General features: G+C 42.0%; 1 protein-coding gene across 3 annotated transcripts in view; it reads right to left on the bottom strand.

Moving 5' to 3' along the window:
• Nucleotides 1-16350, bottom strand: part of NPAS2 (neuronal PAS domain protein 2) — a 165877-nt gene that overhangs the window by 57510 nt on the left and 92017 nt on the right. For 2 of the 3 annotated variants that reach the window (XM_059721007.1, XM_014600315.3), the window contains exon 5: nt 11221-11310. The exons of the other annotated variant lie outside the window; for it this stretch is intronic. In XM_059721007.1, the coding sequence (XP_059576990.1) occupies nt 11221-11310 (90 nt within the window). The remainder of the gene's footprint in view (nt 1-11220; nt 11311-16350) is intronic. 3 annotated transcript variants of the gene reach the window in all.

The raw sequence follows: 16350 nt of genomic DNA, 5'->3' as shown, positions 1-16350 counted from the left end.
AGGGATTTTTGATTAAATCTAAAATAGGTAACTAGGTCAGCAAGTTAAGCAGCCATATCTTAAAACAGTGCCTTGTATAAACTTAATCAGCTATATGCTGAACATAAACTTCAGACACTGGGCAAAATTTATCTCTAGTATAATACCACTGACTTTGGTCAAGTTGCAGTAGCCTTGATTTTGCTCAGTAGAATTAAACTCTAAGGGCATACCGTTCCCAAGGAACCTGTGTCTGCTCACAAGATAGACTGCCCTGTCCCTGAATGAGTAGACAGGGAGGGTGTAGTAAGTTTCCTCCTGAGCAAAGCATAGTCAAAATTGCAGGCTCTGAGCTCTGGAGATTAGAGGCACTTTCCTCCTTACTACCTTCAGGCATGCAAAGCAGCAGAAAGCAGACAAGGCTATGGCTATGCACCAGTCAGAGCAGGTTAAGTACACAGGATAGGTGTGGTACACCAGGCAGAGGGAAAATGTGGCGTGCACAGTCCCTCTGTATACTTACGTGTGTTTTAAGGGGGACTGTGCCTCTTGAAGTATTATACCTCCTTTCTGGACTGGCAAAGGCATATATGGCTACCATTTTGAGCTCTTACCTCAGCAGCATGACTAGGGCAGGACAACTGAGGCAGTTGCCGTAGGCACCGACTTGGGGGAGGGAAAGGGGTGGAATAAAACAACTGTCCCCACAGCTGCACAGTCACGATGGCCCCCAATGGCAGTTAAAAGTCACTGCTGCCCCTGTGTGCTACAGGCTGTCCTGGCGGGCCCAGCTGTGTTGTGATGCCTCTATCTTAGATGAACTAAAACCCTCTTTGGGCTAAATACCGAAGCACTTCAAATGACCGCACTTCCCTGTTAATTGCTGTGAACTTAAAATATTGTTGAACTCTATGATAAGTTGTACACGCTGGTGGAAAGACCACATTGCTATCTAGGAACGAAAGAAGGAGCACTGTCTATGGAAAAAGCTGCAGTGCCAGAAGGAAAAACATAGTATCCCATGAGCTTTCAAAGGGAAAATTCCTGCTGTATTCACCTGCAGTGAATTGTCTTTTTTCCCTGGCTTCAGCTGGAAAAGTGACTAAAAAGAAGTGGTAAGATTAAGTAGTCCTCCTAACAGCTTTAACTTACATCCATGGTATTCTAGACAACCTCACACTGAGCTGGCATACTGACACAGCTTCACGTGTTGTGAGAAAGGCTGCTATCAGGCAGTATTTCATGTTGAAAATCTGTTAGCTTGATATGAAACTGGCAAGTTATTAATCATTATTATTTATTTATGTGTTTACTCAGATGGTGGTAGCACTCACCAGTGTGCTTTCCAAACATGCCTGCTGCTCTGCATGCAATCTACACTTAAGCTGGAATATGTATTGAAATATTTTGAAATAGAGTTTGAAAACCATATTGATACCATTTATACATACAGTATAATATAGTATAGTATAATATTCTGTCCTTGGCTGTATTCATTATATTTTTATTATTGCCATTATATCTATTGCCATTACAGCTGGATTTATACACAAACACACCCCTCCTCCACCCCCACTTTATATGTATATAAAATAAACTGTATTATTTAATTTCACACATATACAGGAACATATAGATTGTGGTCTACATTGAGTGATCCACCGGTGGAAAACAAACATGAGTCCTACCATATAGTAGAGCTAGAGTCCTGGCTTAGCCTCTGACTCACCACATGGACTTAAGAAGTCACTTTTTCTTCCATCTATTCCTCTTCTGTAATGTGTAAATATTACCTATTGCTCTGGGGTAGTGTAAATTACTGTCAATGCAAGGACATCAACTCCTCAAGCATTACTGAATTGCTAATTGTTTTTACTCAGCAGTACATATAAAGTTGATGTAAAGCTTTTTGAATTCTGTGGAGCTGTAGCTACTTATAAGAGCCAAGCATTTGGTTCTCCATATACAATTTAAAATGTATTATTAATGTTAAGAATATTTTCTGATACATGATATGCATAGGGTGGTCCTGTCCTATACATGTGACCTGTGGATCTCTTCTGCACAGCTGCAAGGGAATTTTCTATTGATCTACGGTGGATGAGTTTAGCTATGTGCCTTTGTGCCTGTCATTGGCATGTTATGTTGATGGGTTTCACCAATACACCAGAGTCTGTCACACTGATTCTTTTGACCTGGCCACCCACTGGATCTGGTACTTAAAGACTATCCTGGCATTTATTCCACTGAGGAATGCCAACATTTTTTATGGCCATAAACAAATATACAGAAATAGTTGGCAGTGCTTGTCTGAAGTTAGGCAGGGTAGATTTGCACCTTACAGACTATATTTAATCAATCTATAAGGTGCAAATAAACAAATATACCAATTTACATGACAAGTCCTGTCCTCTGTAGAGTTCAGGTCTGCAGGCATGCACATTAGAACTAAAAACAGAATTCCTTGATTGGCCAAATAAAATATACACCAGGAAGCAAATATCCCACAAATCACACCTGAGTCACAGGAAATGATCAGCAAGCTAATCTTAGAAATCTAATCCTGTACCAGATCCAGCAGGCAAGTTGCAGGTAGGTGACAAGGGAGACAGCCAAGAGTGTAGTCACTAAGCCAGTCACAGACACAGATGCATCAGGTTGAGAAGTATACTTTATAGTTTTGTCCAACAGTTCTGCAGGTATCTTTTGACAACTAGTGGGCACGCCTACACTAGATGCTTACTGTGCAGTAGCCTAATAACGCTGTGCAGCAGCGTGACAGTCAAAAACCATGCTAATATACTGCTGCACAGTGTTAATAGTCTAATGTGCAGTAAGTGTCACAAAAAAAAATGTGCTGGCACTACTGCGCAGTAACTGTAGTTACATTTAGTTAGTACTTCATTAAGCAAGTGCTAAACTAAATATGCAGTGACTACTGCGCATTAATGAACATGTAGACATGTCCAGAAAGACTCATTGCTGAATGAGGCAAGTAAACCAGACAGAAGCTGTATCACAGCAACTATTAGCAGAGTGCCAAAAGAACCACGGTGCTGCATAGCTATGTGGCTATACTTTGGAGCTATCCTACGTTTTCTGGTTTGCAGATCCTGTCACCAGAAACGTCTAAGTATTTATTCACACTTGATTGCAGGAACCAAAACACCAATTGTACCCAAATGGGTCACAAATGTATCAGCCCAAAACCAATACAGGAAGACTTTATTTAATTGCAACATATGTTCTACATAGCTCAAAAATATGTGTAATTTCTAACATAGCCCTTTTTCTCTTTTCTGTTAATCTTGGAGGATTTGGGTGCCTAATTTAAACTGCTGGATGACAAGAATTCAGAGACTGAAATAAAAGGATTTCTAGCAAGCTGAGGGTGAAGGACAGGGAATAGACAGGCCTCCCTTGCAATGCCACGCTGCTTGTAGCGGGCAAACTGAGTTATGCTCAGGCTCTTAGCATAACTTTAGGCCTTCCTGCAACTAAGCAATTAAATTATATAGACTGCCTTATAAGGTGCTGGAAAAAATGAGTGCTGTGATTGGTATGGTGGGCTAACCGGGCACAGTAGTTTCCCTAAAAGGAAAGAAAACCAAAAAGGGAATAGGATTGGAGTACCTTATCTAAAAAGATGAGGTAAGAAACTTGACGATTGGACAGTCTGAGATGAGAAAGTTACAGAAGTAGTGGACAAATAAAGAGACAGTGTGTGTTTGTGTTGCCACCCTGGGAAGACAGGAGCAGCCTTGAAATTCTTGCTTTGAGTAACAAGGAATCCAGAAACTAACATCCCACACACCCAGCAGAGCATCTGAGGCTGGTACCACCAAAGGTCGCTGTTGTAACATCTAAGGAACCGCTCGCAAGCAACTTTCCCGCTAAGGCTTAGTGGTCCGTGAGCATGCTACTCCGGTCTGTGAGCGCGCTGCTTTGGTCCGTGAGTGCACCGCTTCGGTCCGTTCCCAAATTGGTCTCGCCTCCCCCTTTCGGCATGCTGAACAAATTATTCTCACAGCATTATTTGGTAGAAAAGAGTCTTGAAATACTAAACTATATATATTATATATTTTATTTTAAAAAAATTAAAATATAAAACCCTACCAAAACAGAAATGTTTATGTATAATTCTCCACCTGAGGACAGCATGCAAAAGAGTGGATTTCATGTGACAGACATAAATCACATCATTTAATATACTCTGCAAAGCTCTCAGGTACTGACACACACTGAAGGTATGCCTGGTTTGCCCTATCTGGCAGATTTCATCACTCTTACAAAAATTATCAATACTGCCTCCGTGCCTCTGAAGCCTTTGAAAGCAGTGTGGAGCCTTGCGAGTCCTGCTACTGGGCAGACAAGGCAGCGAGGAGGCACATGGCATCAGGGCTCGGGGCGAAGCTCACCCAAAGGGGCTAGGGAGCGGAGCAGTTCCCCGGAGCTAGTAGAGCCTGCACGGTGCCTGGCTCTGTCTCAGCCCCAGCCCCCACCCCTGCCTCATCTTGGGGAGGAGCCGCTGCCAGCCCTGTGCCACTCTCTCTCCCCGTGTGGATGCCGGCGTGGTGAGGAGCGGAGCGCAGCTGATCAGTAACTTATCGCTGGCTCCAGTGCCTCCACTGCGCTCCAGGTTTCTAGGAAGCGACAGCCCAGCTCCTCTCTGGGCAGGTGTGCAGCATTAAAAAGTTAATGCGCAGCAAGATTTTTTTTTTGTGTGTGGCCATGCATGCACGCACGTAGCTTAGAGGGAACCTTGCTTACCACATTGTATTGCAAGGATAATTATCTTGTAATAAGCCTAGGGGTTACTAATAAAGTTCACTTGATACCAAATTGGATGAGGGGCCATGTCAATCCTTGGTGGTCTCTGTTAAAAGGAATCCTGGGGCAACACTGTTCAACCTCCACCCTGCTTCTTCCACACCAAACCCTACTTTGGATTGGTCTTTGATATTCTGATACTAATCTGTCTTGTAAGGATGTACCACTTCACTCTAGCAAGAATACAGTATGTGAATGTTTGTTCATGGGGTTATGTCCTGGTGTATTTGAGGATACACTCCTAAGTCTCTAGCCTTTGCTTATGACAATAATCCTTGCAGAGCAGTTGCAAATTGCTAGTAACGATCCCTGCCTGACTCTGAGAACAGCTAGAAGTAATAGCTTTAGGAAAAGGTTGTATTTTCTTGTGTTAACTATAGTATTTGTTAACTATATCGCATATCGCAGTATGTAAGACAGGAGATGGCAGATCAAGGCGTTGGATTAGATGACCACTCAAGGTCCCTTCCAGCCCTACTTCTTTATGATTCTATGATAATACAGAAACATGCACAATCTATTATGAATGGCATGAGTGGATCTAGGATTTTGAAAAGGGGGTGCAGATGGTGAGGTGCATCATGGCATATAACATAACACCATTTTGCTCTGGGCAAAAAGTAGAATTTTTACTAATATGATAGGGTCCTAGAGCTGTATTACTCATTTTAAGATCAACAAAAAAACAGATGTAACTTTACTGCAAGGTGCATAAATTCACTATATCATAAATTCTGTATTAAAAACACAACAAACTAGGCAACAATCAAAATTTGTTTTTTAGTCCTCTAATCATTAGAATTAAATGTACATCTCTTTCAGATTCATAAAACAAAATCCAGCTGTCTTGAACATCTTGACAGTGCATCTAACGCTTCACTGACAGTTATTTCCATACCTGCAGGCTTGGCAATGCCAACCTGACCATCACTATGAATGAAAGGGACCTGGGGGGGTAATAACAGACCACAGTATGAACATGAGCCGGCAATGCAACGCTGTAGCCAGCAAGGCTAACATTATCCTGGCATGCATCTATCAATGCTCTCCAGAAAAATCAAAGAAGTGATTCTCCCACTCTACTCAGCACTGGTGAGACTGCAGCTGGAGTACTGCGTCCAGTTCTCGGCACTGCACTTTAACAAGAACGTGGTAAAGCTTGAGAAAGTTCAGAGAAGAGCCACCTGTAAGATCAGAGACTTGCGCGGCAAGCCATACAAGGAAAGGCTGAGGGATCTGGGACTCTTCAGCCTGAAAAAAGAAGGCTGAGAGGGGACTTGGTGGCAGCTTACCGCTACATCAGAGGCATACATCAAGGGCTCAGTGAACAACTGTTCACCTGGGCACCCGAGGGGAAAACTACAAGTAATGGTCACAAACTCCTGGAAGACCGTTTCAGGCTCAACATTAGGAAAAACTACTTCATAGCTAGGGAATCCAGACTGTGGAGTAAGCTCCCTCCAGAGGTGGCGCAATTGCCTACCCTGGAAATCTTCAAGAGGAGACTGGACAGTCACCGTGTTGGGGTCACCTGACCCCAGTTGTCTTTCCTGCTTGGTGCAGGGGGCTGGACCTGATGATCTTCCGAGGTCCCTTCCACCCTTCCAATCTATGAATCTATGAATCTACAAACCTGAGTTAATGCTCAGCTGAGTTAATGCTTTTAGCAAGAGTTAAAAATGCTTTGCAAGACTGTGAAATAGGAGCTACATTACCAGGAGTTAACAGAGAGCAGAATTACAAAAGAAAAGAGCTTGATTGGTGGAACGTTAAGACCATTAAATATGAGAAGGAGTTGTTAACACCAGTAGAATGAAGAGTTTAGAAGAAATCAGATAGATTACAATGAACCGTGTAGACAAATGACTCCTTCACTGCTGCCTGAATAGAAATGCTGCTGACATTGCTAGGCAATTAGTTTTAAAGTTTGGGTGGACCAAGAATCAAAGTGGAGGGGTGGGGGATGACTGCACCACTGCACCCACCCTGGATCTGCTTCTGATGAGTGGTATCTCATGTTGTTGTGAAACACTTCAAGCTCTGGGCAGACTTAGTGGAATATTGTCACTGAGTGATCACCAGTCTTGGTGCAAAGGTTCGATCTCTATTTCAACCAAACCTAAAAGTGGCACCTATATCCTGTAGGAATGGGTAATTTAAAAATATAACAAACCAGAGCAAGAATTCCTTGCATAAATTAACTGTAGGCGGGGTTCTTACTTTAAAATATTTCATTCTAGAATGTCAAGGAAGCTGCATAAAAACAGAATGGAATTTATTTGTTATGACTTCAGAAATGTATAAAACCAATCTGGTCTTTCACATTTTTGCTGAAATAAAAGATCCTCAGCATCTTAGTAATAGCCCCAAGGGCTCCCTTCTCTGTGTCCTGCCCACTCATGCCTTCCTCTTGCCCACAAAAACAGCAGTACTACAGTAGTTCCTTCTACAGACACAGGAGGAGGAGGCTGGGCTTCCCTTTAAACAATGAAAAATAGCTTACAAACAGTTTCTGAAAGCATACAATATAAGCTATAATTGCTTTTAAAATAGTGATTTAATCCACTTTACAATTATAAAATAATATAGGCAGCCTGGGACTAAGTTATCTCACACTAAGGGTGCATGTGCAAAATGTGCCAGCTAATTGCATGTGCAATCAGATCTTGTAACAGATGTATCCATTTGTATACTTTATGCACACAGATTAATTTATTACATTCTCAGCTGCCTTTCTATGGGTGCATAAACCTGTTTGGTGAGGTTGTTTTACACACTGATTTTTTTTAACTGATTGTATAAGCTTAGGGCCAGATTTACATTGTGCTTTATGTCTAGTGATACTTGATGTGCATTCCCGTGCCTAAACGTTAGGGACCCATAGACTTCAGAGACATAAACTAGGAGTCAAATTTCTATATACTTAAATGGGGAGGCCTAGAATTGGTATTTACCATACTAAGCATGTTGGGCAGAGAGATGACTAACCAGTCAACAGGAAATGCTGACAGGATGTGTCTTTAATCTCATCTCTCCTCCAGACTCAGGCAAGCAGATAGGTGCCTAGGAGAGGCTGGGATTCCCAGCTGAATCCCCTTCCTAGACTCCCCTACCCTAACACTGTACTGAGAGGCTCTGCATCCATTCTGTAGAAATTAGCTCCTGAACTGAAAGCAGTAGAGCCAGCTTAGTGCCACAGTGTACACATGCCAATAAACTCTTCTGAGCTTCACTCAGTGGGCAGTAAGAAATGCAAGAGATAAAGCAGGCAAGGGGGAGACTGACTCTTGAGGCCCATTGAAGACAAGCACTCACCTGGGAAGAAGGGAGTCCAGGCTTCTAGTTTCTGCTCCTGGGTCTGCTTATGTTTTTTTTTGCAATACGTAATCACAGGATAAACTACATAAACAGTACTGAGACCAGGGACCAGAATCCAGAATTCCTTTCTGCCTAGTGGTCACACTTCAACAGGAGAGATGTTGGGTTCACCCAGGCTAGCTTCGCTTCTAGCAAGGTGGTTAGAGTACTCTCACAGGGGTGGGAGATATAAAACTGAAACCTGTCAGATCCAGGGGAGCCTAGAACAAGCCTTCCATTTCATAGATTTCATAGACATGAGGGCTGGAAGGAACCTCGGAAGATCATCGAGTCCAGTCCCCTGCCCCAGGGGCAGGAAGTTAGCTGGGGTCAAAGGATCCCAGCAAGATAGACGTCCCCAAGTGAATGTTCTAACTAGTAGATTATTATGCACAAGGAAGCACCATTACCAGCCTTTTTAGGGAAGCTGGCTGCAGGTGCTGAAGCCAGAGTTCATAGATTCATAGATTGTTGAAGGGAAGGGACCTTGTAGCTCATCAGGTCCAGTCCCCCTGCACTAGGCAGGAAAAGACAAGGGGGTTAACTGATCCCAGCGAGGTGACTGTTCCCAGCGAGGTGAGTTATTAGGGGAATTCTGAGGTTGCCTACAAGATTGGGCCCCTTAGGAATACAGGCATATGGAAGTCTAATATCTGAATCCCAAACAGCTTTAGGCAGAGCTCAGGCACCTCCTACCTGCTCAGTTCAGCTAAGATAGTTGTGCCTCTGAGCACGCAAAGGAGCACCTAGAACAGTGGTTCTCAACCTGTTTGCCATAGTGGGCCGCACTTGCAGCTCTCAATGTGTTATACGGGCCACACCCACACAACTTAATTCCATTTATGTGTATCCATTTATAAATATTTTAACAGGATGTCACATGGGCTGCAGCAGTGCACTGACTGGGCTGCATGTAGCCTGTGTGCTACAGGATAAGAATCACTGACCTAGAAGATACTGGGCACTTCAAGTTTCTGTGGATGGAATTCCCAGACTCATGTGCCTAAATACCAGATGTAACTAGGGTTCCTAGGTTCCATCACAATACAAATCAGAAATAACAACACCTCAGTTTTCTTATTTGGGACTGGATAATTTGCTATAAATTACTAGCACATGGGAATAGCTGGTTTTACATTTAGGGCTCTGATTTAGGGAAGTGCTTAATTCCACCTTATTCACATAGAGCTTAAGTCTTCAGCGATCCCATCTACATGAGATGCTGACTGAGACGCCCAAGACGACTGCGCAGTAGCATCATGTAGCAGAAACTGCGATGTAATGCTACTGCGCAGTAGTCTTGAACTACCGTATAGTCAGCGTCAGAAAAAGCCAGTTGTCAGTGCTACTGCACAGTAATGTGGGTTACTTGCAGTCATTTAGTACTTGTATAATTTAGAAGTACTAAATGACTGTGCAGGACCCCATGTCACTGTGCAGTAGCACCGACTGGCTTTTTGTGACGCTGACTGCGCAGTAGCCCAAGACTACTGCATAGTAGCATTGCATCATGGTTTATACAAGTACTAAATGACTGCGCAATAACAACAGCACAGTCAGTGTCTTGTGTAGATGTGGCCAGGGAGACTTAAGCATCCCCTGAAGAGGAATGCTTTCCTGAATTTGATTCAGTTTCCACTAGAAACCAGAAGCAAAAAAGGGAAAAAAAAGATAAAAAAAGAAAAAGGAAAAAATTTCTCCGCATTACTGAGACAAACATCTCATAAGACTTGAAAAGTGCAGAAACCCCATGGAAAGAAGCGGGTAAACGAAGGCCCAACAGATTGCAGGACAGCATGAAGGGCTCTCTTTCTGCCCACATGTGACAGAAAAGTGGTAGATTACTGAGCTCCTGTGCTGTGGAGGATTAAAGAAAAATGAAGTAGGTGGATTTAGCTACTGCGTTACTGTTGCATAGCAATATTCCTGCGTTCACCAGTAACCTCTTTATTCCATCATACTTGTTTTTCACTTGAGAAGAAAATAATTTCGGATCATATTATAGCATGGTAGGATATGTTAAAAATATCTGATGTGATGCAACCCATTTGACTAAAGCGACAGAGGGAAAAACATAACTGCACTTTTCCTACGCAAAAGTAAAGGAAAAAGAAAAAGGAGTGTGTAATAGAAGTATTTATTGGCAGGGAATTTAGAGAATGAGAACTGAGCTATTAAAAAAATAAAAAGAAGGATGGATTGATGCCTTATTGTACCATCGACCCCATACCAGATTATCAAGAGGAGCACAGTTAAAAAGCAGCTCCTTCTCTCTTGTTCCTGAAGATAGACTCAGCAAAGCATAGCACAGCTGTTTCTTCCTAACACCCAGTAACCCTTACACACAGAATCACTGAGCACCAGCTCCACCCTACCAGCATCCTCTTGGGAGCAGACTGCATTCCTTTAGGAGGCACCAGATTAAGCAGACCTTCACCTCCCTTATAATTTGATGCCATTTTTCAATTAATTAAGGATGTCATCCTGTTCCACTGAATTCAATGGCAACCTTGCTTTTCACTTCAATGGAAACAGAATCAGACCTCAGTAAACCCATTAACATGCCACTGCCCTCACTTGTACCATCCCAGCTTCTGCAAGCTGTTTAAAAAATTTTTTTTTAGAAATCAAAGATGAAAAAATTCAGTCAGGTCATCCTGTCCCTTTCGCTGTCGGAATATCCTCCCGAGCTTTGTCCAGCCTAGTTTTAATGCTTCACAACAACAGGGAACTGAAATGTATGAATCACACTTGAAGGACAGAAACCTAGCTAGATAATTTTTCTCTTTCTTGAAAATCAACATTTCTTATTTCATCAAGAAAAAAAGATCACCACAAGGCAGGAAGAAAATTCACAACATTTTCATGAAAATGTTTCCCCTATTTAATTAGTCCTAGAAATAAACAGAGGTCCCAGCCTGTGTATGGGTTCACAGTGAATAGTCTTACCAATGTCAGTGTCACTCACTACTCACAATATTAAGCACTACATTCAGTTCTTGATGTTTGACCCCATAATTTGTATTTACAAAACAGCACATCAGAATTACTCACCGGTAAATGTCCAAGGAGAGGTGTAATGCTATCAGAGACATATATGATGCTTCCATCTGTGGTTACTGCTATAATGAAGCCATCTAATGCCTAAGGGAAATACACATGTGGAAAAGACAGGGGGATATACTTAGATAGTTTCATTGTCCATTTTACCTTACCACCGTATTGTTATTAGGTTGTAGAGACATTCTCTCAAGATGTGGAACAGTAATTCTCTGATTTCACAGTCTAACTTTGCTTATACAACATTCTTTGTAGTATGGTAAAAAAATATATTAGCTGAGGCAACCAAAGGCTTGTGGGAACATTTCATGTATATATTTTTAAATTAAACACACATTTTAATCATGCAAAATGACTAAGCTTGGATTCTTAGAAGCTATTAAAAGAAACATTTTAGCTTTGTATAAATAGCAAAACATCACAAAAGGATGTAGCACCATCTCAAATGGTAGCTCTCCACAAAAACATTAATCTCCATTTGTGTTAATGTAAACTGTATATTATTCTGCTTTCATGTAAATAAAAGAAACATAAGGGACCAAATAAACTGTAGCCTCAGTCTGAACTGATTTTAAAGAGTACAGTATTAGATTATTTATCAGGAGTGACATTTAGACCTGAGCAGAGGACCACAGTAGGGCTGTAGCAACATTTAGGTCCCACATAGCAGTAGATTCTCCAGCCCTCATATTTAAGTGAAGCATCAGCCTCTTACCAGCTGTCTCTGCAGGAGATTCTATTTAAAACTATTTTCCCCCAAAGCCTGTAACAGCAGACTCCATTTTAAGCTAAACCTCCTGCACACGTGTCTAAACCAAGGTCTCATCTACTCCAACAGCAAAAAACCCACAACAAATCAAACAAATTAAGAAGCGCTTACGGTATGTGCTCAAATATAATTCATAACTCCCACTGACTACTGTGGGAGCAGGTTTGGAACAATAAATCAATTCATCTAAAGTCTGAAACTGCTGCGAGTCATTGTAGTACCTGAACAGCATCAACACTGTGAACATTAACTAACTGGAACAGAGCTCATGTGTGTGGTACTGAATATACTTGTTTACAGCACAGGTAACAATCAGATTATTGTGACAGCCAAGTTGCAGTTTGTATACCAAATCTAGGGAGTACTACCACTTGATGATGATGCTACACTGCAAGACCCCCAAGTCAAAACAGTCTAAGGGGTTGATCTTGTGAGCTACTAAATATTTTTATTTTCCACTGAGGTCAAAGAGAACGATGGGTGACTTGGCCCCTTACAGGAATTCCCAAAACGTTCAACCAATGCTATCCAGCTTCTAAGTGGCTGGAGACTGCACACTAACCACAGGCCACAACAGGGCAAGCCAGGGACCTCCCTGAGTCACATGCGGTACACCACCCCTGCTGCACCACATGGGCACACCTTCCCACCAATGCACCATGAAAGCTCTTCCCCCTTCACTGCTGCACTGTGCCCCTTCCCACTGCTGTACTGTGTACCCACATGGGCACAGCCCCCTGGCCCACCACAGCACTGCATGCCTACACTGCCCAAGGCTTGTCCTCAGCTCCTCTGGCACAGCCCTGCCCCAGACCAGCTTGTGGTTTGAGCTAAAGCAAAGGAGGGAGGGGCAGCTGGGCAGGAGCCCAGGAATTGCATTTAATTGCACAAGGGCTGCATGTGGCCCCTGGGCCACCACTTGGACAGCGCTGTATAAAGTAAATTTTTAAAAAATGGTAGTTTTTGAACAGACAAACAGCTTTCCTCATTTCCAGGGCTGCTGAGCACCCACAACTGTATAAGTGTATGGGATCTGCTGGTGCACGCCAAACCTTAGAAAATTTGGCCATTAAGTTCAGTGGAAAAGGGCAGAGGGTTTGCAGATGTACTGAGAATTTGTTCACTACCTCTGGAAACCCTCTAGCTCTTCTAATTTAAGTTTGGTTTTGTTAAATTTAGGTGCAGGTAATGTTGTTCTTTAGTACATTCAAAATGTTTTCTAAAAACATGATTGCTATTAACCCATGGAAAAGATAAGTGGTTTTGCAATGCAGCTGGATTGTGCATGTTACTATGGTGAAGGTTTTTTTTATTAGAGGCTTTATTTCATATCTGATGCAAATTATACAAACTGACTCGCATCTGAATTTCTGTGGTAAAATCAAGCTAATGTATGCAGACATAATTCTGTTTTGTTATTTATTTGCAAATAGTCCTATTTAGGACAGCAAATCTCTCGTTAACGGTTATTCAGCTGTAACAATCCAAGATGTACAGGTAGGGTCTAATACTGCTCCTGTTTAAGCTGACTGCAAATTTCCCACAGCGGAGGATAAGGGTACTATCAGGAAAGCAACCATTTTACTGTTGACTTTCCATTTGTTCTTTTAGGCTATTGCTTGAAGTGGACCTCAAACCTTTATAACTGGACAGAGAATAATATCAAACAGAATCTTATCCAAACGTTAATGAAAAAAGTCTCTTGGGGGGAGATGAGTCATGTGGAAAGGAAGCAAAAAAGGGGGTGAGAAGAAGAAACAGATAGAAAAAGAATAACTGACTTACTAGATCAAAAGGATGACCTGATATCCCCTCAGCACTAGCTCACCAATTATGAAGACTCATAGTATTAAACATGATATGGTTATTTATATGATTAAAAAAAATAAATTTACTCATGCTCAAATCTTTTCTTGACAATTATGATAGTAGCATGCAAAGGTCCAGGCCACTAAATCATCCAGACATTCATGTATTCCTGTCTCAAGGAAACATTTTGTATTCATTATAAAAGAACGTATGTACGCAAATTCCTGTGCATTGAAATGAGAGTGTACAATTATGTCGTTTAAATGTGAATTCAGGGTCTCTTAAAAACTGGTATACAATATATAAGGGATGGAGAGCCATATAAATAGGAACCTACCTAACTCATGGTGAGAAAAAGCAATTTTTGTAGCTTGGTCACAGCCCAAAGAGCCAATTTCAAGGTTATTTGATGGTTGCCCTACCTCTTGGTGCTGACTCGCGGAGATGCTCCACCCCTTAGCACTGATTGGTGGAGAGACTCCAGGGGAAGGAGGGATGAGGGGGTGACCACCATCTTGACTGCTGGCTGCTCTTTGTGCAGCCCTGCCAGTCAGTGCTGATTGACAGAGAGTCACATGGGGGCAGCTGCCATCTTGGCAGCTGCCTTTTGTGCTGCCCCACCCAAGTAGGTTGCAAAGCCAGGCCACAGGGGCAGAGAGGACTGCTGGCTCCCACTGGGGAGCCAGCATTTTATTTTTAATAAGATTTTTTTTTTTTGGTTGCTTTCCTGGGAAATTGTGGCCAATGCCATCTTTTGCAGTGATCGTGGAGATTGCTGTTTTTCATGGTTTCCACGAAAATTACAAAACTTTGATTTAAGTAGGCCCCTGTGTATAAAATCCCTGGATGGATTCTAACAAACTAACACTTGTGAGATACGAAACTATTAAGTCTTTTCAATTTCATAAAGTGGTTTTCAAATTCTGTTCCATGGAACCTTGGGGTTCTGCGATAGGTCATCAGGGGCTCTGCAGAGATTGGAGGTAATGGCAGAGCAGGCTGGGAGTCAGTGCACCACTGCTGTAGGGACAGTTTGTCTGGATCAGCATCAGTCTTTAGGATAGAGGTAGAGGTTCCTTGACAGAAGAAGTGATATGAAAGGGTTCTGTGACTTCAGGAAATTTGAAAACCACTGACTTGCATGCATCAGAGTCAATGGTGAGGAAAATTAAATATTTAAGGAGAAGAAAACTAAACATGACAAACTAAAATGTAATGCTGGCAGAATGTGTAGCTATCCCCTCTTTTGCAGGGTCAGTGGCTGCCTGACTTTCTACTCATGCCCATTGTTCCACTGATGCCTGCTGACTGTTTGTACCTTTGAGCACCTACCATTTACGAGGAGAGACTAGAGAACCTGGACCTTTTCAGCCTCCGCAAGAGAAGGTTGAGAGGCAACCTTGTGGCTGCCTCTAAGTTCATCACGGGGGCACAGAAGGAAATTGGTGAGGTTTTATTCACCAAGGCGCCCCCAGGGGTTACAAGAAATAATGGCCACAAGCTAGCAGAGAGCAGATTTAGATCGGACATTAGGAAGAACTTCTTTACAGTTAGAGTGGCCAAGGTCTGGAATGGGCTCCCAAGGGAGGTGGTGCTCTCCCCTACCCTGGGGGTCTTCAAGAGGAGGTTAGATAAGCATCTAGCTGGGGTCATCTGAACCCAGCACTCTTTCCTGCCTATGCAGGGGGTCGGACTCGATGATCTATTGAGGTCCCTTCCAACCCTAACATCTATGAATCTGTGAATTTGAATCCAGTCTTTGGTACTTTTTTTAAACTCATACAAGCACTCATAAATCACAACATGAGAAAACAAATATGCGAAAATAAAATAAGTTATGTACCAACACCAAGTTAATATTTATATTTTTTTGTATCAGGAAAGATAGCTCTCTACAAGGTTGTAATTATTTAAAAGAAAAAACCAAATTTGAGCAGCTCATTTGCATTTCATATCAAACCTACACAAAGATTGAGTAATTTCCCTAAAAATCTTGATTAGATTTTGAAGCGCCTATTGTATATTTAAGAAAGGCTATGTATAAGTATGCTATAATTGCAAAATGACTGTGCTCCCTGTTTATAATAAAGATCTCTTAGCAGCTTGAAAATAAATACAGTAACACTGAGGCAACACGAACTGTCATCTTGCATGCTTGTACAGCACCTGGCACCAAGAGGTACCTGGTATGTTTGCCTTTTATATGCTACTGAAATATAAATATTAAATGATAACAGATGTACAAAAAAGAGAAAACGACTGCTTTCTCTTTTCCTCTCCAGAATGTATAATATTTAAATATTATTTGAATGTATTTTGTGTGTTACTTTTAAGGAACAGCTACATAATTTTTTTCTACTACAGACTTTTATTACCTACACCGCTTCCGTATAGTGGGGAACTAATACTATTGTGGTTGTTCATGCATAGACATGTACAGGTTTCAAGTCCTTATTTTAGTGGCACCTCTGTGTAATGGCGGATTATGGTAGAATCTGAAGTTCTTCTCTTTTTGGGATCAGAGACAAAGTTCTGCTTTAGAAGAA

This window comes from Alligator mississippiensis, chromosome 1, assembly GCF_030867095.1.
Source record: "Alligator mississippiensis isolate rAllMis1 chromosome 1, rAllMis1, whole genome shotgun sequence".
NCBI lineage: Eukaryota > Metazoa > Chordata > Crocodylia > Alligatoridae > Alligator > Alligator mississippiensis.
The sequence above is the reverse complement of the archived record's forward strand: the minus strand, read 5'-3'. Positions and strand labels throughout refer to the sequence as shown.